General features: G+C 42.4%; 1 protein-coding gene and 1 long non-coding RNA gene across 5 annotated transcripts in view; one reads left to right on the top strand and one right to left on the bottom strand.

The window, feature by feature from the left end:
* The window catches only part of ABL2 (ABL proto-oncogene 2, non-receptor tyrosine kinase), a 115796-nt gene extending 106817 nt beyond the window's left edge, over nucleotides 1-8979 (bottom strand). For all 4 annotated transcript variants that reach the window (XM_025430154.3, XM_025430159.3, XM_025430156.3 and 1 more), the window contains exon 1: nucleotides 8574-8979. In XM_025430154.3, the coding sequence (XP_025285939.1) occupies nucleotides 8574-8730 (157 nt within the window). In that variant the 5' untranslated portion in view covers nucleotides 8731-8979. The remainder of the gene's footprint in view (nucleotides 1-8573) is intronic.
* A 137-nt stretch (nucleotides 8980-9116) lies between these two features.
* Nucleotides 9117-18234, top strand: LOC125755409 (uncharacterized). The gene is made up of 3 exons (XR_007411893.1): nucleotides 9117-9429; nucleotides 16656-16689; nucleotides 17966-18234. It is a non-coding gene; the product is annotated as an uncharacterized LOC125755409 (long non-coding RNA).
* The last annotated feature ends 2281 nt before the right edge of the window (nucleotides 18235-20515 follow it).

Below are 20515 nucleotides of genomic sequence, written 5' to 3'. Positions count from 1 at the left end.
AGATAGTAAGTACTTAGAGCATGCCTGGCACACAGCACTCAATAGGTGGCAATTATTTCTTCACCATTTCCTCTGGGAACTGAGGCCCATCCTAAATCTGTCAGCAGAACCCTATGTCCTACCTCCTTTTTCTCTGATACTCCAGAGTCTTTCAAAAGTGTATCTCTCAACAGACCTCCAAACATATCAACTTTCAGAGATTAAAAAAAGTTGAGGGATCCCTGGGTGGCGCAGTGGTTTGGCGCCTGCCTTTGGCCCAGGGCGCGATCCTGGAGACCCAGGATCGAGTCCCACGTCGGGCTCCCGGTGCATGGAGCCTGCTTCTCCCTCTGCCTGTGTCTCTGCCTCTCTCTCTATGTGTGACTATCATAAATAAATAAAAATTAAAAAAAAAAAAGTTGAGGCCAGAGGATCCCTGGGTGGCTCAGCAGTTTAGCACCTGCCTTCGGCCCAGGGCATTATCCTGGAGTCCTGGAATCGAGTCCCGCATCAGGCTCCCTGCGTAGAGCCCGCTTCTCCCTCCGCATGTGTCTCTCATAAATAAATAAATAAAATCTTCAAAAAAAAGTTGAGGCCAAAGCACAAAGACACCTCTTCTCCACCAAAAGATGGTGTAAGACAGTGGACACTTGCATGTGGACACATTTGACTTGGAACAACGGACTTTTGAGCCAGTTTTAAGTAGAACAGAGTCAATACATTATGTTTTTTGACACCAAGACAATCTTTGAATAACCTTGATCCATTACTCTTCTTAATCTCACATTATTCAAAGTGTTCTCACAGGTCTCACAGTGTTCTCACAGCAGCATCAGTAACACCTGGAAATTTGTCAGAAATGCAAATTCTTAAACCCCACCTCAGACGTGAATCAGAACCACTAGAGATGGGACCCAGCAATCTGTGTTTGAGATTGCACTAAAGTTTGAGAACTATTCTATATAATCTGGTGAAGAATCTACAGTGAAACTCCAAATTTACCTATTCCAGAAGAAATATGTTAATATGGATAAGGTTAACATTCTCAAGTATTCTGAAATCTCCTCTATGTACTATCTGACAAAAAGCCCATCTGATTCACAAAATCAATATAAAGTCCTACTAAAACATGCTTTTTAAAAAGAAATTTTTATAATCAAAGGTAAAAATAATACAGGGAGGCACAAAAAGGTCTCAAAGGATATTAGATGATGAAGTTATATCATGAAAAGTCATTAAATATTAACCAGAAAACAAATGTGCCAGCTTAGAATTGAGGTCTGTACCTGAACGTTACATTTGCATTGGCCTGTGTTTTTGGTTCACCTTCTATGAAGAAAAAACATTCCTATGAAAAGAGTGAGTGAAAAAGAATCATGGACTGTGTGGCCTCTGACTGACAGCCCCAAAGAAAATCATTCTAAGAAGATAACATTTAAAACAGTAATTCAGGGATCCCTGGGTGGCGCAGCGGTTTCGCGCCTGCCTTTGGCCCAGGGCGCGATCCTGGGGACCCGGGATCGAGTCCCACATCGGGCTCCCGGTGCATGGAGCCTGCTTCTCCCTCTGCCTGTGTCTCTGCCTCTCTCTCTCTCTCTGTGACTATCATGAATAAATAAATAAAATCTTTAAAAAAAAATAAAAATAAAATAAAAAAAATAAAACAGTAATTCAGGACAGCCCGGGAGGCTCAGCGGTTTAGTGCCGCCTTCGGCCCAGGGCGTGATCCTGGAGACCCAGGATCAAGTCCCACATCGAGTTCCCTGCAAGAAGCCTGTTTCTCCCTCTGGCTGGGTCTCTGCCTCTGTGTCTCTCACAAATTAAAAAAGAAAGAAAAGAAAGAAAGAAAGAAACAGTAATTCAAAAATATATGTGCACCCCTATGTTTACTGCAGCATTATTTATAATAGCCAATATATGGAAGCCCAAGTGTCTATCCATAGATGAATAAATATGTGGTATTCATACATACACACACACACACAGACTAGAGTATTAGCCATAAAAAAAGATGAGATCTTGCCATTTGCGACAACATGGGTGGATTCAGAAGGTATTATGCTAGGTGGATTAAGTCAGAGAAAAACAAATATGATATGATTTCACTTACATATGGAATCTAAAAATCAAACATATGAATGAACAAAAAGCAGAATCAGACCCATAAAGATAGCTGATGAGAGAACCAACAGCTACCAGAGCAGAGGGAAGCAGAGGGTGGGATAAGCAAAATGGGTGAAGGGGAATGGGAGATATAGGCTTCCAGTTATAGAGTGAATAAGTCACAGAATAAAAAGCACAGTATAGGGAATATATTCACTGGTCCCGTAATAGTGCTATATGGTGACAGATGGTAGTACACTTACGATGAGCATAGCATTAATGTATAAAATTACTGAAACCACTATGTTGTACACCTGAAACTAACATAACATTGTGTGTCAACTACAATTCCAATTGGAAGAAAAGAAAAAGATTAACAGGGGATGCCTGGACGGCTCAGGGCGTGATCCCAGGGTTATGGGCTCAAGTCCTGCATTGGGCTCCCTGTGAGAAGCCTGCTACTCCCTCTGTTTATGTCTCTGCCTCTCTGTGTCTCTCGTGAATAAATAAAATCCTAAAAGAAAAAGAGAGTAACATTTACTTTCTGAGAAAGTAAGACCTTGGGGATCCCTGGGTAGCTCAGCGGTTTGGCACCTGCCTTTGGCCCAGGGCGCGATCCTGGAGTCCCAGGATCGAGTCCCGCGTCAGGCTCCCGGCATGGAGCCTGCTTCTCCCTCTGCCCGTGTCTCTGCCCCTCTCTCTCGCTCTCTCATTCATGAATGAATGAATGAATAAATGAATAAATAAATAAATAAATCTTAAAAAAAAAAAGAAAAAGAAAGACCTAATGTTATTTCAGGTTCCCAAAATTTCCCTACTTTTTTGATGCTTTCTGAAAGTTCTTTAACAATCAAGAGTCACTTAAGAAGACATAAAAAAGACTTAGAGAAAATAGAGACTTAAAATATAAGTCTACACTTAGCATGCCCTCAAGATGACAATAGCAGTGTTTTAGTTTATAAAACATGTTCATATACAACTGGTATAATCTCTACAACTGTCTCAAGATAAATAACACTGCTACTTACATAATTTTATGAGCCTGGGAGTTGTAAACTCTTTACCATTATCAGACAGAAAACAAGATTTCAGTCTAATTCTAATTCTAGGGGCACCTGGGTAGCTCAGTGGTTGAGCATCTGCCTTTGGCTCAGGTCATGATCCTGGGGTCCTAGGATCGAGTCCCACATTGGGCTCTCCATAGGGAGCCTGCTTCTCCCTCTACCTATGTCTCTGCTTCTCTGTGTCTCTCATGAATGAATGAATGAATACTTTTAAGATTTTATTTATTCATGAGAGACACACAGTTACATATCTGTAACTTCTGCAGATTTGTAGGTTAATAAAAATGTAACAACTTATTTCTTTTTAAAAGTTTAGCTTCTCATAAGAACCAATGACTACATTGGAGTACCTGGCTGGCTCAGTCAATAGAGCATGCAACTATTGATCATAGAGTCCTGACTTCAAGCCCCACACTGGGCGTAGAGATTACTTTAAAAAAAAAAAAAAAAAAAAAAAGATTTAGTAACCACTATACTAGGCCATAGCCTAGTATAAAATTAAAATTCTTTTGCAACAGCCTTCCTATTCTTTTCTACAATATCATTTTCAACCTGGGATGTCTACATCTTTCATTCAGCAAAAATTAAAACATCAAGTATAGATCCAGAGTAAGCAAATAAATCACTCCACTTAAAATGATGAGTTTAAGGGAATATTTTATTATTCAAAACTTCCCAATTTAAGGTTAATCTTTTTTAAAGATTTTATTTATTTATTCATGAGAGACACACAGAGAGGCAGAGACATAGGCAGAAGAAGAAGCAGGCTCCATGCAGGGAACCTGATATGGGACTTCATCCTGAGACCCCAGGATGATGCCCTGAGCCAAAGGCAGACGGCCCAACCAACAAGCCACACAGGTGTCCCATTTTAAGGTTAATTTTTAATAGTATTTTCAGCAAATGAGAGAAGTTGAAGTGAAATCACTAAATTATTGCAATGTCTGACATAATTAAAAACAAGAAAGTATCCAACCCTAGATTACTAGTCACAGAACATCAGCTCACTAAAATGGTTTAATAGCTGAGCTCAGAAAAGTCATATAGCTCTGACCCCTTTCATATCAAAACCAGCCCTATTATATTTATTCCTTTTAAATTATTTTCATAAAAACCACTTTTGGCAAGGCAGACTATTACAACTTACCATATATGAATAATAAAAAATACCATTTCTTTCTACTGAAGAAAAATCATGGACTCTGATAAGCCATTTCTATAAATCTGTACATTTTTACTGATTAACTACAGGCTGTGATCAATTAACTATAAACACCACTGCACTTGGACCAGTCTACAGATTAACTACAAACAATTTTTGATCTACATTTAAACCTACATATAAACTCAAAAGCCTGCCAGATCTAATAATTTTTTAAGACTTTATTTATTCATGAGAAACACATAGAGAGGCAGAGACATAAGCAGAGGGAGTAGCAGGTGCTGCACGGGGAGCCCAATGCCGGACTCAATCCCAGGACCCCAGGATCATGACCTGAGCCAAAGGCAGATGCTCAACCACTGAGCCACCCAGGTGACTCAGAGATCTAATAATTTCACATAAGAAATTATGTACTAATACTTCAAGACAGCTATTTGTACACTAGTTCCAAGATCAGATTTTTTGTGTAAATATCAAATGATAGGTTCAGGAGCTTTTGAATCTGATTCATTTATTTTCAATTCAGAATCTACAACTGTTTGGTTTTTTTCAAGATTTTAGTTAGTTGAGAAAAAGTGAGCAAGACAGAGAACCCACGCACAGGGAGAGAAGCAGACTCCTCCCTGAGCAGGGAGCCACATTCAGGGTTGATCCCAGGACTCGGTCACAACCTGAGCTGAATGCTGACGCTCAACTGACTTGAGCCACCCAAGTGCCCCTCTATCACGTTTTTCTAAGCAATTCTCAACTAGGAGCAATTCTGCTAAATGTCCTGGGGGAGGGGGGGATGTCTGGAAACATTTCTGATTGTCACAACTGGAGGGGAGGGTTGCCAGGAAGGCGTGCTACTGGCATCTAGTGAGGCCAGGATGCTGCTCAACATCTTACAAAACACAGGAAAGCCTCCCACAATAAGGAACCATCCACCCCGAAATGTCAATACTGCTGAAGCTGAGAAACTCTAGACCACAGAAAAGTTTATAAACACGGGATCCCTGGGTGGCTCAGCGGTTTAGCACCTGCCTTCCGCCCAGGGCATGATCCTGGAGACCCAAGATCAAGTCCCACGTCCGGCTCCCTGCTTGGAGCCTCCTTCTCCCTCTGCCTGTGTCTCTGCCTCTGTCTCTCATGAATAAATAAAATCTTTAAAAAAAAAAAAAAGTTTATAAACACTCATCTGTCTAGAAACAGTATTCACTTCATCTTTGTTTACTGTATTACTATTTGCTAATGACTGTCTTTTCGTACTAGACTTCGGCAACAAACTTATCCTATCCCTGTCCTTTCAATCAGCTTCTAACTCCCAAACTTGTCGATAATCATTATCTCAGCCAATTTTAAAATCTCCTAGTCTTTGACACACCTCTATTTTTATAATAATAGTGGTAGTAATAACAGCAGCTAACACATATTAGCTCTTACTATGTGTCAGGCACTAAAAGTACCTTCCGTATATTGACTAATTTAATCTAGGTACTGGGGATCCCTGGGTGGCTCAGCGGTTTCACGCCTGCCTTTGGCCCAGGGCGCAATCCTGGAGTCTCAGGATCGAGTCCCGCGTCGGGCTCCCGGCATGGAGCCTGTTTCTCCCTCTGCCTGTGTCTCTGCCCCTCTCTCTCTCTCTCTCTCTCTCTCCCTCTCTATCATAAATAAATAAAAATAAATCTTAAAAAAAATTTAATCTAGGTACTATTATTATTAGGTGCTCTTATCCCCATTTTACCAATGGAGAATACAAGGCATAAAAAGGTTAAATAACTTGCCTAGGGTCACAAAAATAAACAGTTAAGCCAGTTTTCAAACCCACACACAATGGCCCTTAATATTCCAAAACAATCTCTATTCTTTCATCTTCTATACTGAATCACGAAGTCCTTTAAGTTCTACAAGGACAGGGTCTCTTATGTTTAAAGCAATATTCCCAAAGCTCAGTTACATAATAGGTACTCAAAAAACTTCTGTTTATTGGATGAATGAAATATCTCTCGAACTTTCCTGTCCTATTTCCTTTGCCTCCATTTAAAGCCAGTCTTTCAGCATTTCATACTTGGGTTTGTTAATATATTCTATGAATTAGCCAATCAGGTAAACTGATATAAAATCCTCTGCCACATTTTCCATCACCCATGCCCAGTTAAACATATCTAAAGCTTTCTTGGCACTGCTTCAATTAGAATAATAAAATCTTAAGAGTCAGAAAGTACCTTTGGGATCAACCAGTCCAGTATTTTGCAGATAAACCCAAAGATGGCAAGTAACTAAATCTCGCAGCCAAGTAGAGCTAGGACCAGAACTTGATTCTTGCAATTTTTCCTCTAGGATTCACTCCTGGAGGACTTGCTTCACTCCCAACAGATGTCTCCTCACTATCCCATCAGCAAATCATGTTAATTCCCATTGTTCATGCTCAAGTTGTTTCTCCTGCCCAGCCTGCCTTCTTTTCCTTTTTCAAGAGATTCGAAACCTATCCACCCTTCAAAATCTCTTCTTATTCCATTCTTCATGATATTCCTCCTTCTCTGAAAAGTCTGTCTTCAGTAAGATCCTGGAGGAAGAGAATCACTGTCGCCTACTGGGCCAAGTTTGATGTACACTAGCACTTCCCACAAAACTAGGCTAACTTGGATGATCTTCCTTGAAAACTTATTATCCATTCTTTCCTCCAGTGCTTTAAAAAGTGATTTTAATAAAGACTAACTCACATATAGCACCTTCATAAAATGTTCATATATCTGGAAGAGAAGCTCACTCACATCTTTAATAGTACACATGTAACACCTGAAAGGCCCCAAATCACTTATCTTCTCCATTTAGAAACAACTCAGCATATTCACAAAGTCCAAACCCAGAGCTCTCGGATACAACTCAGCCAAAAGCCACAGTTCCTTGGGTTCATCTCTTTCTTTGCACACTACCATCTATCATCACTTCCTCCAAAACTCCATTTCTAACAAATAATTCACACTTCTTTTTCTTCCTCTTCTTCTGTACATTGTGTATTATAGAACCATGTCTCTTTTATCCTTTATTACTTAGTGAAAACTCCAGTTTGCTACCACTCATCCAACCTCAACTACCCAGTCCTCTTTTATATATTAAGTCACATCTACCCCTTCAGCCTGAAGTCTCATGGTATTCCAACCCCATGAAGGTCAATTTTCTTTTTCCCCCTTCTCCACTCTTCCTTCCTCTAGAAAAGTGGTCTCAAAAGTGGTGTGGGTGCAGCTCAGATAGTGCAAAAGGATCCACTGGGCTGCAGGGAAAAAAAAATAAATTAGAACTCTCATTACTTATTTTTTTCATCTTACCCTTTCTTAAATTCTATTTGTGTGCATTCATAAGTTACATAACGTACTGGTACAGCAGAACAAGTACATATATAATTAACAGATAACGAATTCTTGGAGTACGTGCTCTTTTACTGATAAAAGGGTATGATCAAAAGAGTTCGGAGACAATCATTCTAAAAATACCTCGATAATAAGACCAAAGTAATAGGTTCCAGACTGCAGAGGATTTATGTACACATGCACAGACTGCAGGAAGAAAACTCTTGTTCATATCCAAAGTCCTAACCATGCCCACCAACCTCTAACCCCTGCCAGCTTCTCAGAATTGAGTCCTACCCAAGAGCTCAGAACATAGGACAGCCTGGCAAAGCCTTTCATTTCCAGTTTGGGGGGGGGGGGGGCGGGGAAGGGGGGTGGAATCTCAAAAGCGCTGAGATACTACCTTTATCTTTGCCATATTAGAGTATTTCTGGTCACTGCTCTCTCTTCTGACACTGCTCATAGTCTGACTTTATATGTGTGTATACTTTATACGCCAGTAGCTCCTGAGATGCGGTTCCTATTTCCAAATCCCTGGAGGCACAACCCCATTCCCTTCGCAGACGACCGGGTTACACGAACACCTACTGGACTGAGCTCACACCTCCCAGCATCCTTGCCTCCCCTGGCGATACTATCCTCCGGCCTCCCCGAGCCACACAGTCTGTCCCAGGGGAGAGGACAGTCCCTCCACCGTCCCTGAGCCCACTGCTCTTTCCTTCTCCGCCCCCGGGAGCTGCCAGCCAGGCTGGAGGCGGGAGGGGGGAGGGGTGTGACTCGACTCCCGTGACTGGCCCAGATGGCAGCGGATTCCGCCCCCACTCTCAGGCACCCCGCCACCCCCCGACCCCCCAGGGCCGCCTGTCTCCTCCCCACCCCGCCCCAACCCCACCCCCGGCCTCCCCGCGCCCTCACGCCGCTCCCACACACACTCACCGTGCTGGGTGAAGATATTGAAGCCGGCCTCCGCGGTGCGCCCCGCCAGGTCCCGCCTGCGGCCGGAGGGCCTGGCCACACTGCCGACCCGGATGCCGCGGGGCTGCGGCTGCTGAAGCCCCGGAGCCTCCCCGACGCGGCCCACCTGCTGCCCCATCCCTGCGCTCGCGTACTCCCGCGCCCCCCGCCGACCCCAGGTCACATTCCTCCTCGGCTCCGGCCTCGGGCTCCCGGCGCTGCTCCGGCCTCTCCTTCCCAGTCCAGGCCCCGGCCCCGAGCGCTCGGGCCGCCGGCGGCTCCGCACGCGGACTCCTCGCAGCAGCCGCCGCGCTGCCTCTGGGCGACTCACAGACTCTCCCCCCGCCTCCTCCTCCCGCGGCTCCGCGCCCCCAACGCCGCCGCCGCCGCCGCCGCCATCTTTAAACCACCGAGCGCTGGGAGAGCGTGGGACAGAGCGTCTCCCGCCCCGCCCCGCCCCCCCTCCCGGCCAGTCACCTCCGCTTCTCCGAGGGAGGAATTCCCGGAGGCCCCGCCCCCGGCCCCGCCCCCGGCCCCGCCTCCTCGCCGGGGGGTCCCCCTCGCGCCCACCTCGTCCGCGCGGCCTCCTCCACGCCTTCGGGTCTTTCGGGTCCTCCCGCCCTTCGCGCCCCCCGGGCCTGCGGGGTCTGGATTCGTCTCCGCCGACCCCTCCCACGTCCGGCTCTCCGTGCTGCCGCCTTTCGGAGGTGCACGGTCGAAAGCCTTCCCGGTCCCACCTCCACCTGTCAAGTCCATCAGGCGCGCGCGGAGCGCCCCAGGTGCACAGCAGGCACAGTTGGGACAGGAAAGCGCAAGGCGTTTGCTGCTTGCCATCCAGGTGAGCATCCCTGAAACGCCCGGGAGGATCCTTTTCAACACCGTTCTCAGCAGGCCTAGTCTAAGATTATACAAAATGTACATGAGGGTCGTACAAAAAAGGTACGTTATTTCATTGCAATTTTTTGAGACCCTTTCATGATGTTAAATTGTCCTCGCCTCCGTTGTCTGCACTCTGCAGCCTCATTGGAGAGACACTTACGGCCCCATTCCTCGTATTACCATGAATTCCTTTTGAACTCCTTTACCGTCTAACCACGTGTTGTTACCCTTACAGTGCTCGACAGTAAAGCTGATGGTGCCACTGGTGTGCTTTATATACCGTGCCCGTGGTCTGGTCTTCCTTTGATGACAAAGGAGAAAAAGAAAATTTCTCTTTGACCCTGAACTTACTCATCATTAATTTATTTTGTCCCAAGAGAGTGACTCAAGCAGCAGTGTTTGGATACATGCAAACACATGTGTATGTACAAATATTCACAAATCATTGCCCCACTGCACACGCTTGCATCTTAATATTGATCCAGTTTTTTAAATTCTCAAGGAACTTGGTAACTATCTTCTTACTCTTCCTTTCACTTCCTTATTTACTTAATACAAAGTATCTGTTATTACAGGTTCCACACAGAAAATATGCTTAAAGTTAAAGCAGACAGGATAGGAGACATTTCAAAGAAGCAACAAAACATTCACTAGGAAGGTAGGTTTAGGGGGGAAAGGCGGATGCGGCTCTCCTTTACACACCTTTCATAGAACCAGGATGACCTTAAAAAAAAAAAAGAAAGAAAGAACCAGGATGACCTTAGATGGACCATCCATTGACATTGATACTATCAGAGCACTATGGAATTATTCCATTGTGATCCAGGGTAACCCCAAATAACTGAAATTGCCCCTCCCCCAAATGGTAACAGAAACACTGTGCTTTAGCACTAGATAGAATATGAATTTTCCATTTGGATCAAAGCTTTCCTGTGTTTAAAATATTTTTTTCCTTTTAATTCCTGAAGCATTTGCAACTACTGGGGAAAAAAATCAATTACAAGGGATAAAGGTTATCATAGAGGTAGAACTTGGTGTATTGTTTGGTTTTTATTATCTGAGAGAATACTAATTTAAGCATAGCAGTCTGGCTTCTCTGCTAATTCATGCATGGTACATAATAGATGAGTATAGTACAGTGGCTAAGGGCAGGGATTCTGAAGCCAGACTGAGCTCAAAACTGGGCTCTGATACTTATTAGGTAAATACTTCACCTTATCCATGAGGTGATGATGATGACAATAATACCCACCTTATAGAGCTGTTGTTAAAAGTAAACTGGTTAACAGAAAGCACTTAAAACAGCATTTGGCATTTAATAAGTGTCAGATAGCATTTACTACTAGTACTCAAAAAAATAGTGTTATCAGAAGTCCATCAGATTTTCCAAGCACATTTTTTTCAAGTGGTGTAGCTTAAATTATGGAACAAATGTTACAGTATTTATTCGGGTGAGGCTCCCTCCACCACTTGCCACCAGCTAACAACAAAAACACCAACCAATAAAAACACGTGGAATCATATTGCCTTATTAGTCATCCCTATGTGATTATGCATATGTGGACTATTATATAATACCTTTGTTTTGTATGTGAAGATTTTTCTACCATTGATTCTTAAGATCCTATCTTGACTGCAACAAATATCTTTCAGGTGGAGACTTAAGATATGCATTATCTTGTAGATATTTTCCATTCTTTCATTTTCATTTATTTAAAAGATTTTATTTATTTGAGAGAGAGCCAGAGAGATCACAGAGGGAGAGGGAGAGGCAGAGGGAGAAGTAGACTTGCTGCCGAGCAGAGAGCCTGACGTGGGGCTCTATCCCAGAACCCTGAGATAGTGACCTGAGCCGAAGGCAGATGCCCAACTGATAGAGCCATCCAGATACCCTCATTCTTTCATTTTCAAAGTGAAATGGGAACTTTAAGAATGGGGGATGGTGACATACTAAGGAGAAACCTGTTTCATTAGGTGTGGGAAATGATTTCATCTCAATGTAAGCAAATTACCTTGCCTGAGGATTACATTTAAAACAACTAGGGATCCCTGGATGGCGCAGCAGTTTAGCGCCTGCCTTTGGTCCAGGGCGCGATCCTGGAGACTCGGGATCCAATCCCACGTCGGGCTCCCGGTGCATGGAGCCTGCTTTTCCCTCTGCCTGTGTCTCTGCCTCTGTGTGTGTGTGTGTGTGTGACTATCATAAATTTTAAAAAAATAAAAAAATAAATAAAATAAAACAACTAAAACATTTAAACGATCCCAAGTAGTACCATCTCCAACTGAACTGAGGGCAGCTGTGAGCTCCAGGCAGGGGCAGAAACCAGGTGAAAAGAAGTAGCTTGGATGGTGCAAAGTAGCTCAGGGATGATTTCAACCAACTGATAGCCAGGGGCACCAACGTTAACAAAGCAACGTTGAAGGCACAGATGCTTATCATCTTTACCTTCTCTGTTATAGGAGCAACAACACTATTTCCAGAAGCAAGGGACTTGTGAGCAATGCTTCACTGATCCCTGTCTTTACCAGTCTGCATTTCCAGACTATTGCCACATTCTTACATTGTCTTTTCCTATCTACTTTTTTCTCTACGTGTGAATGAACAGTGTTCATTTAGACTCAGCTCATCTCAGCTGCATTCTGCTGCTGTAAGCCTTTCCTTCCTAGCTTCCTTTCCTTCCGAGTAACTGACTAACACAAAAATATTTCTTCTGCTCATCACTTTGACAACAGTGTTTCCCCTCCCCTATTATGTACAATGTCCAAATTTTTCACCTGTTTCAAAAATTATTTTCCAGGACCCCCTGGATTATAATTGCTTGATATATGTCATCCTTTGTTCCTCAAATCTCCACCTCTCCTATGGCAGGCATATGTGTTTTATCCAATTAGCCTGTTTCATGATGTCTTCTTTCTTAGCTATGACTTTTGCAATAATCATATTCTCCGCAATATGGTTCCCAAGTGACTCCTCTTACAGTACTCAGGATTCTGCTCAGATCCTGTCTTCTTCATAAGAGAATCTCAGACTCATCCACAGACCCTTAACAGTTTCCTTGGATTCTACTCAGTACCTAAAACAAGCACAGCTGGTAATAACTCTTTGCCTTAACATTTGATTACCTTCCTCTAAGGTAGTTGGAGGGGAGGTGGTGTTGCAAGGCTCCACAATGATCCCTGTCTTTACCAGTCTGCATTTCCAGGCTAGTAAAGGTGTGAAATTTTGACGTGTGGCTCAGCATCACAGGGTTGGAAAGAACCTTAGAGGTCACTTAGGCTAGTCTGGAATTCCCTCTACAATAACTCCAGGGAGGGAACTCATTTACTTTGAGGAGTTCTTTTTTGTTTTTGTTTTTGTTCTTTAAGTTGGGGGGGGTGGGGGTGCCTGGGTGGCTCAGTTGGTTGACATTGGGCTTCAGCTCAAGTCATAATCTCAGGGTCCTGAGATCAAGCCCCGTGTAGGGCTCCCTGCTCAGTGGGGAGTCTGTTTCTCTCTCCCCTCCACCACTCCCCCAACCCCCACAGCTCATGCTCTCTCTCAGGCCTGCTCTTTCTCTCTCAAATAAATAAATTAATTGTTTATTTAAAAATAAAGAGAGAGAGAAAGAGAGAGCAAGAGAGTGCACGAACAAGGGTAGGGGCAGAGGGAGAAGCAGACTGTTCTCCAAGTAGGCAGCCTAGGGCTCCATCCCAGGACTCTGAGATCATGACCTGAGCCAAAGGCAGATGTCTGCTCAACCAACTGAGACCCCAAGATGCCCCTAAGGAGTTTTTTAAAGATTTTATTTATTTATTCATGAGACAGAGAGAGAGAGAGAGAGAGAGAAAGAGAGAGAGAGGCAGAGACATGGGCGGAGGGAGAAGCAGGCTCCATGCAGGGAGCCTGATGTGGTACTTGATCCTGGATCCTCGGCATCACGCTCTGGACTGAAGGCGGCGCTAAATCGCTGAGCCACCGGGGCTGCCCAAGGAGTTCTAATTGTTAAAAAGTTCATCCTAAGGATAAACTGACACATGCCTCCTTGAAACTTCTGCCTTTTTCACCCTGGTCCTAGTTCTACCCAGTCGATGAACAAAACAAATCTAACCGTTCTTCTATAAAACTGCCCTTTAAATATTTGAGAACTGTCACATTTCCCCAGATCTTTTCTTTTACTGTTTGTATACATGTATATGCTTGTTTAGTTACATTTATCTCTGTTTATATTATCTATGTGGGCTAAAAATATTTATGTAGATAAATTGGAAGAAAAAATGTCATTTGATATGTAGCAGTTTTTCCTTCTTTCCCATTGCCCCCTAGCTTTATTGAGATATAATTGACATACAACAAACATATGATTTAAGTCATACAACATGTTGATTTGATACACATATTTTGCAAAATTATTATTATTATAGCTTTAGTTAACACTTGCATCACATCATGTAATAACCATTTCATTTTTGTGGTGAGAACATTTGAGATCTACTCTTTTAGCAACTTTCAAGTATATAGTACAGTATTATTAGGTATAATCACCATGATGTACATTAGATCCCCGGAGCTTATCTCCAAATTAGATGTTTGTATCCTTCAGTCAACATCTCTCCATTTCCCTTCACCTCCACCCTTGCAAACCACCATTCTAGTTTCTGTATCTATCAGTTTGACTTTTTAATTTTTATTTGATTGTTTTTTAAAGATTTTATTTTTAAGTAATCTCTATGCCCAACATGGGGCTCGAACTCACAACCCCCAAATCAAGAGTCACATGCTCTGTAAATGAAGCCAGTCAGTGCCCTGAGTTTGACTTTTTTAGATTCCACATTTAAATGACAGACAGTATTTGTCTTCTCTCTGACTTATTTTACTTAGCATAATGCACTCAAGGTTATTTTGTTCCAAATGATAGGACCATATTCTTTCTCATGGTTTTTTTTAAATTTTATTTATTTATTCATGATAGACACAGAGAGAGAGGCAGAGACACAGACAGAGGGAGAAGCAGGCTCCATGCAGGGAGCCAGACGCGGGACTTGATACCTGGTCTCCAGGACCAGGCCCTTGGCTAAAGGTGGCGCTAAACCACTGAGCCACCAGGACTGCCCTCTTTCTCATGGTTAAATAATATTCTCGTGTGTGTGTGTGTGTGTGTGTGTGTGTGTGTATCACATCTTTTTTTATCCTTCTCTAAGCTGTTTGTGCATGCAGTACTTTAGATTTGTTTATGTGTGGTCTGTCTCTGCATTATTCTTATATTAAATCTTTAAAGGCCTGTACAGTGCCAAATACAGTTCCATTTATAGATTGGCACTTTAAAAGTTTTTTTGGATGACAATGAAGAGGAGGAGAATTCTTATCTGGCTAGGATAGAGTCATTCGCTTTGAAGATAAGGAGTTGGATTAAATGACCTCTTGGTGTTTTGTGGGTTTTTTTAGCCCCAAGGGTCTATGATTCAGTATTTCCTTGATTAAAAAACTTTGTAAGTTATTAAGAGACCATTTCAAACAATTAGCAAAGTGCTATATAAAATGTTACAAGTGGCAATAATAACATCTATTCATTGTAAATTAATAAATTAGTACTCACTCCTTTTCTATGGTAACAATGAATAGCTGACTAAATCATCCATTTGACATGTAGCCCATATGTAACTATAGTGTAGTAGAATTGGACCTGGTTTACAATGTTACAATCTATGTGTCACTATACACATTGTTTCAATTGGGTCTTCAATGAGGTGCCTGAGTGGCTCAATCTATTAAGTGTCTACCTTCAGCTCAGGTCATAATCCCAGTGTCCGGCTGTGTCCTGTGTCAGGAGCCCTGCTTAGCGGGGAGTCGGCTTCTCCTTCTACCCTTCCCCCTGCTCATGATCTTTTTCTCCCTCTCTCTCTCTCTCACTTTCTCCCTCTGTCTCTCAAATAAATATTTTTTAAAAATTGCATCAAGATCATTCATTACCCAAGTTGAAGGCAAATGCTCAACTGCTCAATACACACACACATTGTTTCTTTTTTAAAAAGATTTTATTTATTTATTTGAGAGATAGTGACAGAGATCAGGAGTGAGAGCATGAGTGAGGAGAGGGAAGACAGGCTCCCCGCTGAGAAGGGACCTCGACACAGGACCCCATCCCAGGACCCTGGAATCATGACCTGAGCCAATGGCAGACACTTAACAGAGTGAGCCATCCAGGCCCCCTTACATGCATGTGGTTTCAATTGCATAACAAACCATCCCCAAACCTAGGGCTCACAATAATGATTTATTACTTCTTGCAATTCTATGGATTGCTGGACAATTCTGCTGCTGAAGGCACCTAGGCTCACTCATGTGACAGCATGGGGAAGGAGGGTCCGCTGAGCTAGAAAGTTCACAATGGCCTCATTCACATATCTGGCAGTTGGTGCTACTGTAAGTAAAAGTGTCTCCATTCTCCTCCATCTGGTCTCTTATGACCTGAGCTGTGTCCTCCCCCAAATTCATATGTTGAGGCTTACAACTCTATTTGAAGATAGGCTCTTCAGGATGCCTGGGTGGCTCAGCGGTTGAACATCTGCCTTCGGCTCAGGGCATGATCCGGAGTCCTGGGATCAAGTCCCACATTGGGCTTCCTGAATGGAGCCTGCCTCTCCCTCTGCCTGTGTCTCTGCCTCTCTCTCTGTGTGTCTCCTATGAATAAATAAATAAAATCTTAAAAAAAAAAAAAAAAAGAAGATAGGATCTTCAAATAGGTGATTACGTTAAAATGAGGTCATTAGGGTAGACCCTATTCCAACATGAGCAATGTCCTTATAAGAAGAGGAGGTTGGGACACAACACGCACTGGGAAAGATGTGAAGACAAACCAAGGAGAGGTGTTGGAAGAAACCAACCTTCCCGAAACCTTAATCTCCTATTCCCGGCCTCTTGAACTTTGACAAAGTTGATGTTTGTTGTTTAACTCACCCAGTCTGAGGTACTTTGTTATGGCAACACTAGCAAACTGATACAAACAGTCTAGCCTAGTGGAGAATAAGAGGTGTATTCGTTTGCTAGGGCTGCCATAACAACAGAGCACAGCCAGGGTGACTTACACAACAGAAATTCATTTTCTCTTAGTTCTGCAGGCTAGAACTAAGGCCAATCCAAGGCCACAGTGTCAGCAGCGTTGATTCTGCAAGCTATGATAAAGAATCTGTTCTTTGCCTCTCTCCTAGATTCTGGTGGTCTGCTGGTAACCTGTGTTTCTTGGTATGTAGTAGCATCATCCCATCTCTGCCTGCATCTTCACATGCTTGCTGTTCTTTCTGTATTTGTCTGCATCTAAATATACCCCCTTTTTAAGGACATCGATCATATTGAATTAGTGCCTATCCTAATGGCCTAATTTTAATCTGATTACCTCCCTAAAGTCTCTATTTTCCCAATAAATTCATATAGTGAGGTATTAGGAGTTAAGACTTCAACATACAAACTTTGGAAAAATATTCAACCTATAATAACACTGAACTTCCTCATAGCATGGTGGTCTTGGGATTCTAAGACAGCAAGAGTAGAATCTGCAACATCTCTTGAGGCTTATGCTCTAAGACTCTCACAACATCATTTCCACCACATTCCATAATCAAAGCAAGTCACTAAGCCAGCCCAGACTTAAAGAATGGGGAAAGAGACCTTATGCCTTAATAAAAAGATTAGCAAAATATAGCCATGGTTTCAATCTTCCATATGGTCTTATCCCTTTTTACAGTTAACTATATGGCCTTGGGCTGGTCACAAAAGCATAGATTCTTAGATTCAGAAGGGACCGAAATGAAGCTTATTCCCCCTACTGCATATACTTCCTCTGCCCCTTTCTTTTCTCAGGCTCTCCTTCTCTGTCCACTCCGTGAGCTATTCCTGCATGAACTCATCAAGCTTCTGGGTCTGTGCCTATGCTGTTACCTGTTTTATTTTTATTTATTTATTTTTATTTTTTTAATTTTATTTATTTATGATAGGCACAGTGAGAGAGAGAGAGAGAGAGAGAGAGAGAGAGAGGCAGAGACACAGGCAGAGGGAGAAGCAGGCTCCATGCATCGGGAGCCTGACGTGGGATTCGATCCCAGGTCTCCAGGATCGCGCCCTGGGCCAAAGGCAGGCGCTAAACCACTGCGCCACCCAGGGATCCCCTGTTACCTGTTTTAAAAGCCAATTACCTGGGATCCCTGGGTGGCACAGCAGTTTGGTGCCTGCCTTTGGCCCAGGGCGCGATCCTGGAGACCCTGGATTGAATCCCACATCAGGCTCCCGGTGCATGGAGCCTGCTTCTCCCTCTGCCTATGTCTCTGTCTCTGTCTCTCTCTCTGTGTGACTATCATAAATAAATAAAAATTTTTTAAAAAGCCAATTACCCCTTCCTTTATTTCTATCTCTTTATAAGAATAAGCATGAGTCCTGCTTGATGAATTTCATGAACAAAACACACCCATGTCATCAGCATCCAAGTTTTTTTTTTTTTTTAAGATTTATTTATTTATTCATTCAGAGCGAGAGACAGGCAGAGAGAGAAGCAGGCTCCATGCAGGGAGCCCGACGTGGGACTCCATCCCGGGTCTCCAGGATCACGCCCTGGGCTGCAGTCGGCGCCAAAGCGCTGCACCACCGGGGCTGCCCAGCATCCAAGTTTAAAAGCATGATGTTAACAGCATCCCAGAAGCTGGGATACCCCAGAAGGTATGAACATTCATACCCTCTATCCAGTCTCTACTCATACTCTCCCCACTCCATAAAGGTAACAACTCTGCTGACTTTTAATTGCATGTGTTAATTTTTTCATGTTCTTGCACTTTATGTAATGGAATCATACAATATGTAATCTTTTGTGTTTGACATCTTTTACCCAAAAAATGGATGTGATTCATTTCTATTTTTGTTTATACCTATACAGGTTTTTTTTTAAGATTTTATTTATTTATTCATCACACACACACACACACAGAGGCAGAGACACAGGCAGAGGGAGAAACAGGCTCCACGCAGAGAGTCTGATGTGGGACTTGATTCCGGGTCTCCAGGATCACACACTGGGCTAAAGGCGGCGCTAAACTGCTGAGCCACCGGGGCTGCCCACTTTTTTGTTTTTTTAAGTAAACTCTAGGCCCAACATGGCTCTTGAACCCATTACTGCAAGATCAAGAGTCATACACTCTTTTGACTGAGCCAGCGAGGCATCCCATATATTTGTAAATCATTTTTTATTGCTGTATAGTATTCTATTGTATGAGGATATGCTATACTTTATTTATCCAATCTGCTGATAAATGTTAGGGTAGTTTTCATTTGGGGCTATTACAGATACTGCTGTTATTAATATACTAGTACATGTCTTCTGGTGACCACAGATAAGCATTTTGTTAGATATTTACCCAGAACTTAGAACTAAGTTAGAGCTAGATACCAATATTCCAATGTGCTTTTACCAATTTATTGTTCTGCAAGTAGTATGAAAAAGTTTTAGTTGCTCCAGATCATTACTAACCTCCATCCTTTAAATTTTTAATCCATTTCACACTTCTTTTGCTGCCTAACTCCTATTTGTTTTTTTTTTTAAGAAGGAGGAGGATTTACCTCCTACCTACCTACCCACTTCATCAATTAAGATCAATTAAGACACCCAGATGCCCCTTGTACCCTAGTTTTTAGAAGCTATCTGGTTAGAGTTGTTGGGGTTGGTATGAAGAATGACAAATTGGCCCAAGTATAAACTGAAACATATCTTTGGTGAGCAATTTAGCAGAATCTATTACTATCTCTACTCAGTATATGTACACGGTATATCAATTCATACATTCGTTTACCTAGTAATTCCTACAAATTACTTTTATATGTACACAAAAACACATGTTTAAGTGCGGTCACAGTATTGTTTTTAATAGCAAAAAATTAAAAGCAGACTAACTTTTCACCAATATAGAAATATTTAATGTAATGCTAACCCCTGGTTTAAAAAAAAGAAAGTGGTTGAAATAAGTATATATGTAAAGATTTAGGAAGATCCAAAGTATATTGAAAAAAAAAAACCAACAAGTCACAGAACAATATCAAAGCCTTTCTGGGCACAGTATTAGGGAACAGATCCCAGAATGAGAAGTAGTGTTGATAACCAGGCATACTACCATCTTGTTTGGACACATTTCAACATTTGCTACTATGTTTATGCCTCCTTCTGAAAACTTCTCTCTCAGTTTCTTTATCTATAATATGAAGTCAATAACATCTATCTTCAAGAGTTATATGAGGAGAGACCCCTGGGTTGAGCGTCTGCCTTTGGCTCAGGGTGTGATCCTGGAGTCCAGGGATTGAGAGTTGCACATCGGGCTCCCTGCACGGAGCCTGCTTCTCCATCTGTCTATGTCTCTGCCTCTCTGTCTCTATCTCTCATGAATAAATAAATAAAATCTTTTTTTAAAAAAGAGTTATATGAAGAGTTAATATATATGAAGCTCCAAGAACAGCCACAAGATATTGGTCTAGGGATGGGCAGCTGACCCAAGCTTGGCAAATAAAAATCCTTCCCCAAAAATGTTGGCATTGAAATTAAGAGGCCAGGCCCTGTTTGTGAACCTGAACCAGAAGATGTAAAGAACAAGATATTTTGGCAACTGTGTGTCCTCTATTTGGAGTAGAGAAGAGGGAGCTGGTATGCAAGGAGAAAACCAAGCATTTATATTTATAATCTATTTTTTGCTTCAGCTAGCTTAAACTGATTTTCTGTCATAATCCTAACCAATACAACCAATACAATAAATCCAAATGCTATGCTACAACCATGTTTTTTTTTTTAATGCAAACTACCTATACATAATTGGTACATTGGAGAATATTAGTAAAGCATATAAGTTGTACAACTTTATTCGGACCTTTTCCCAGCATGTTAATGTTTTTAAGCGATTAGTAATAATCTTCCTCACAATTAAAGAGAAAGCTTTAGCAATAAATGAAGACTTAATAAAAGAAAAAAAGCTGAAAATCTCACAGTCCTTTACTGTAAATACAAGTGCCTTCCTTTATAAGTGCTTTCCTTTAGTGGTCTAGA

The sequence above is a fragment of the Canis lupus genome, chromosome 7 (assembly GCF_003254725.2).
Source record: "Canis lupus dingo isolate Sandy chromosome 7, ASM325472v2, whole genome shotgun sequence".
Lineage (NCBI taxonomy): Eukaryota > Metazoa > Chordata > Mammalia > Carnivora > Canidae > Canis > Canis lupus.
The sequence above is the reverse complement of the archived record's forward strand: the minus strand, read 5'-3'. Positions and strand labels throughout refer to the sequence as shown.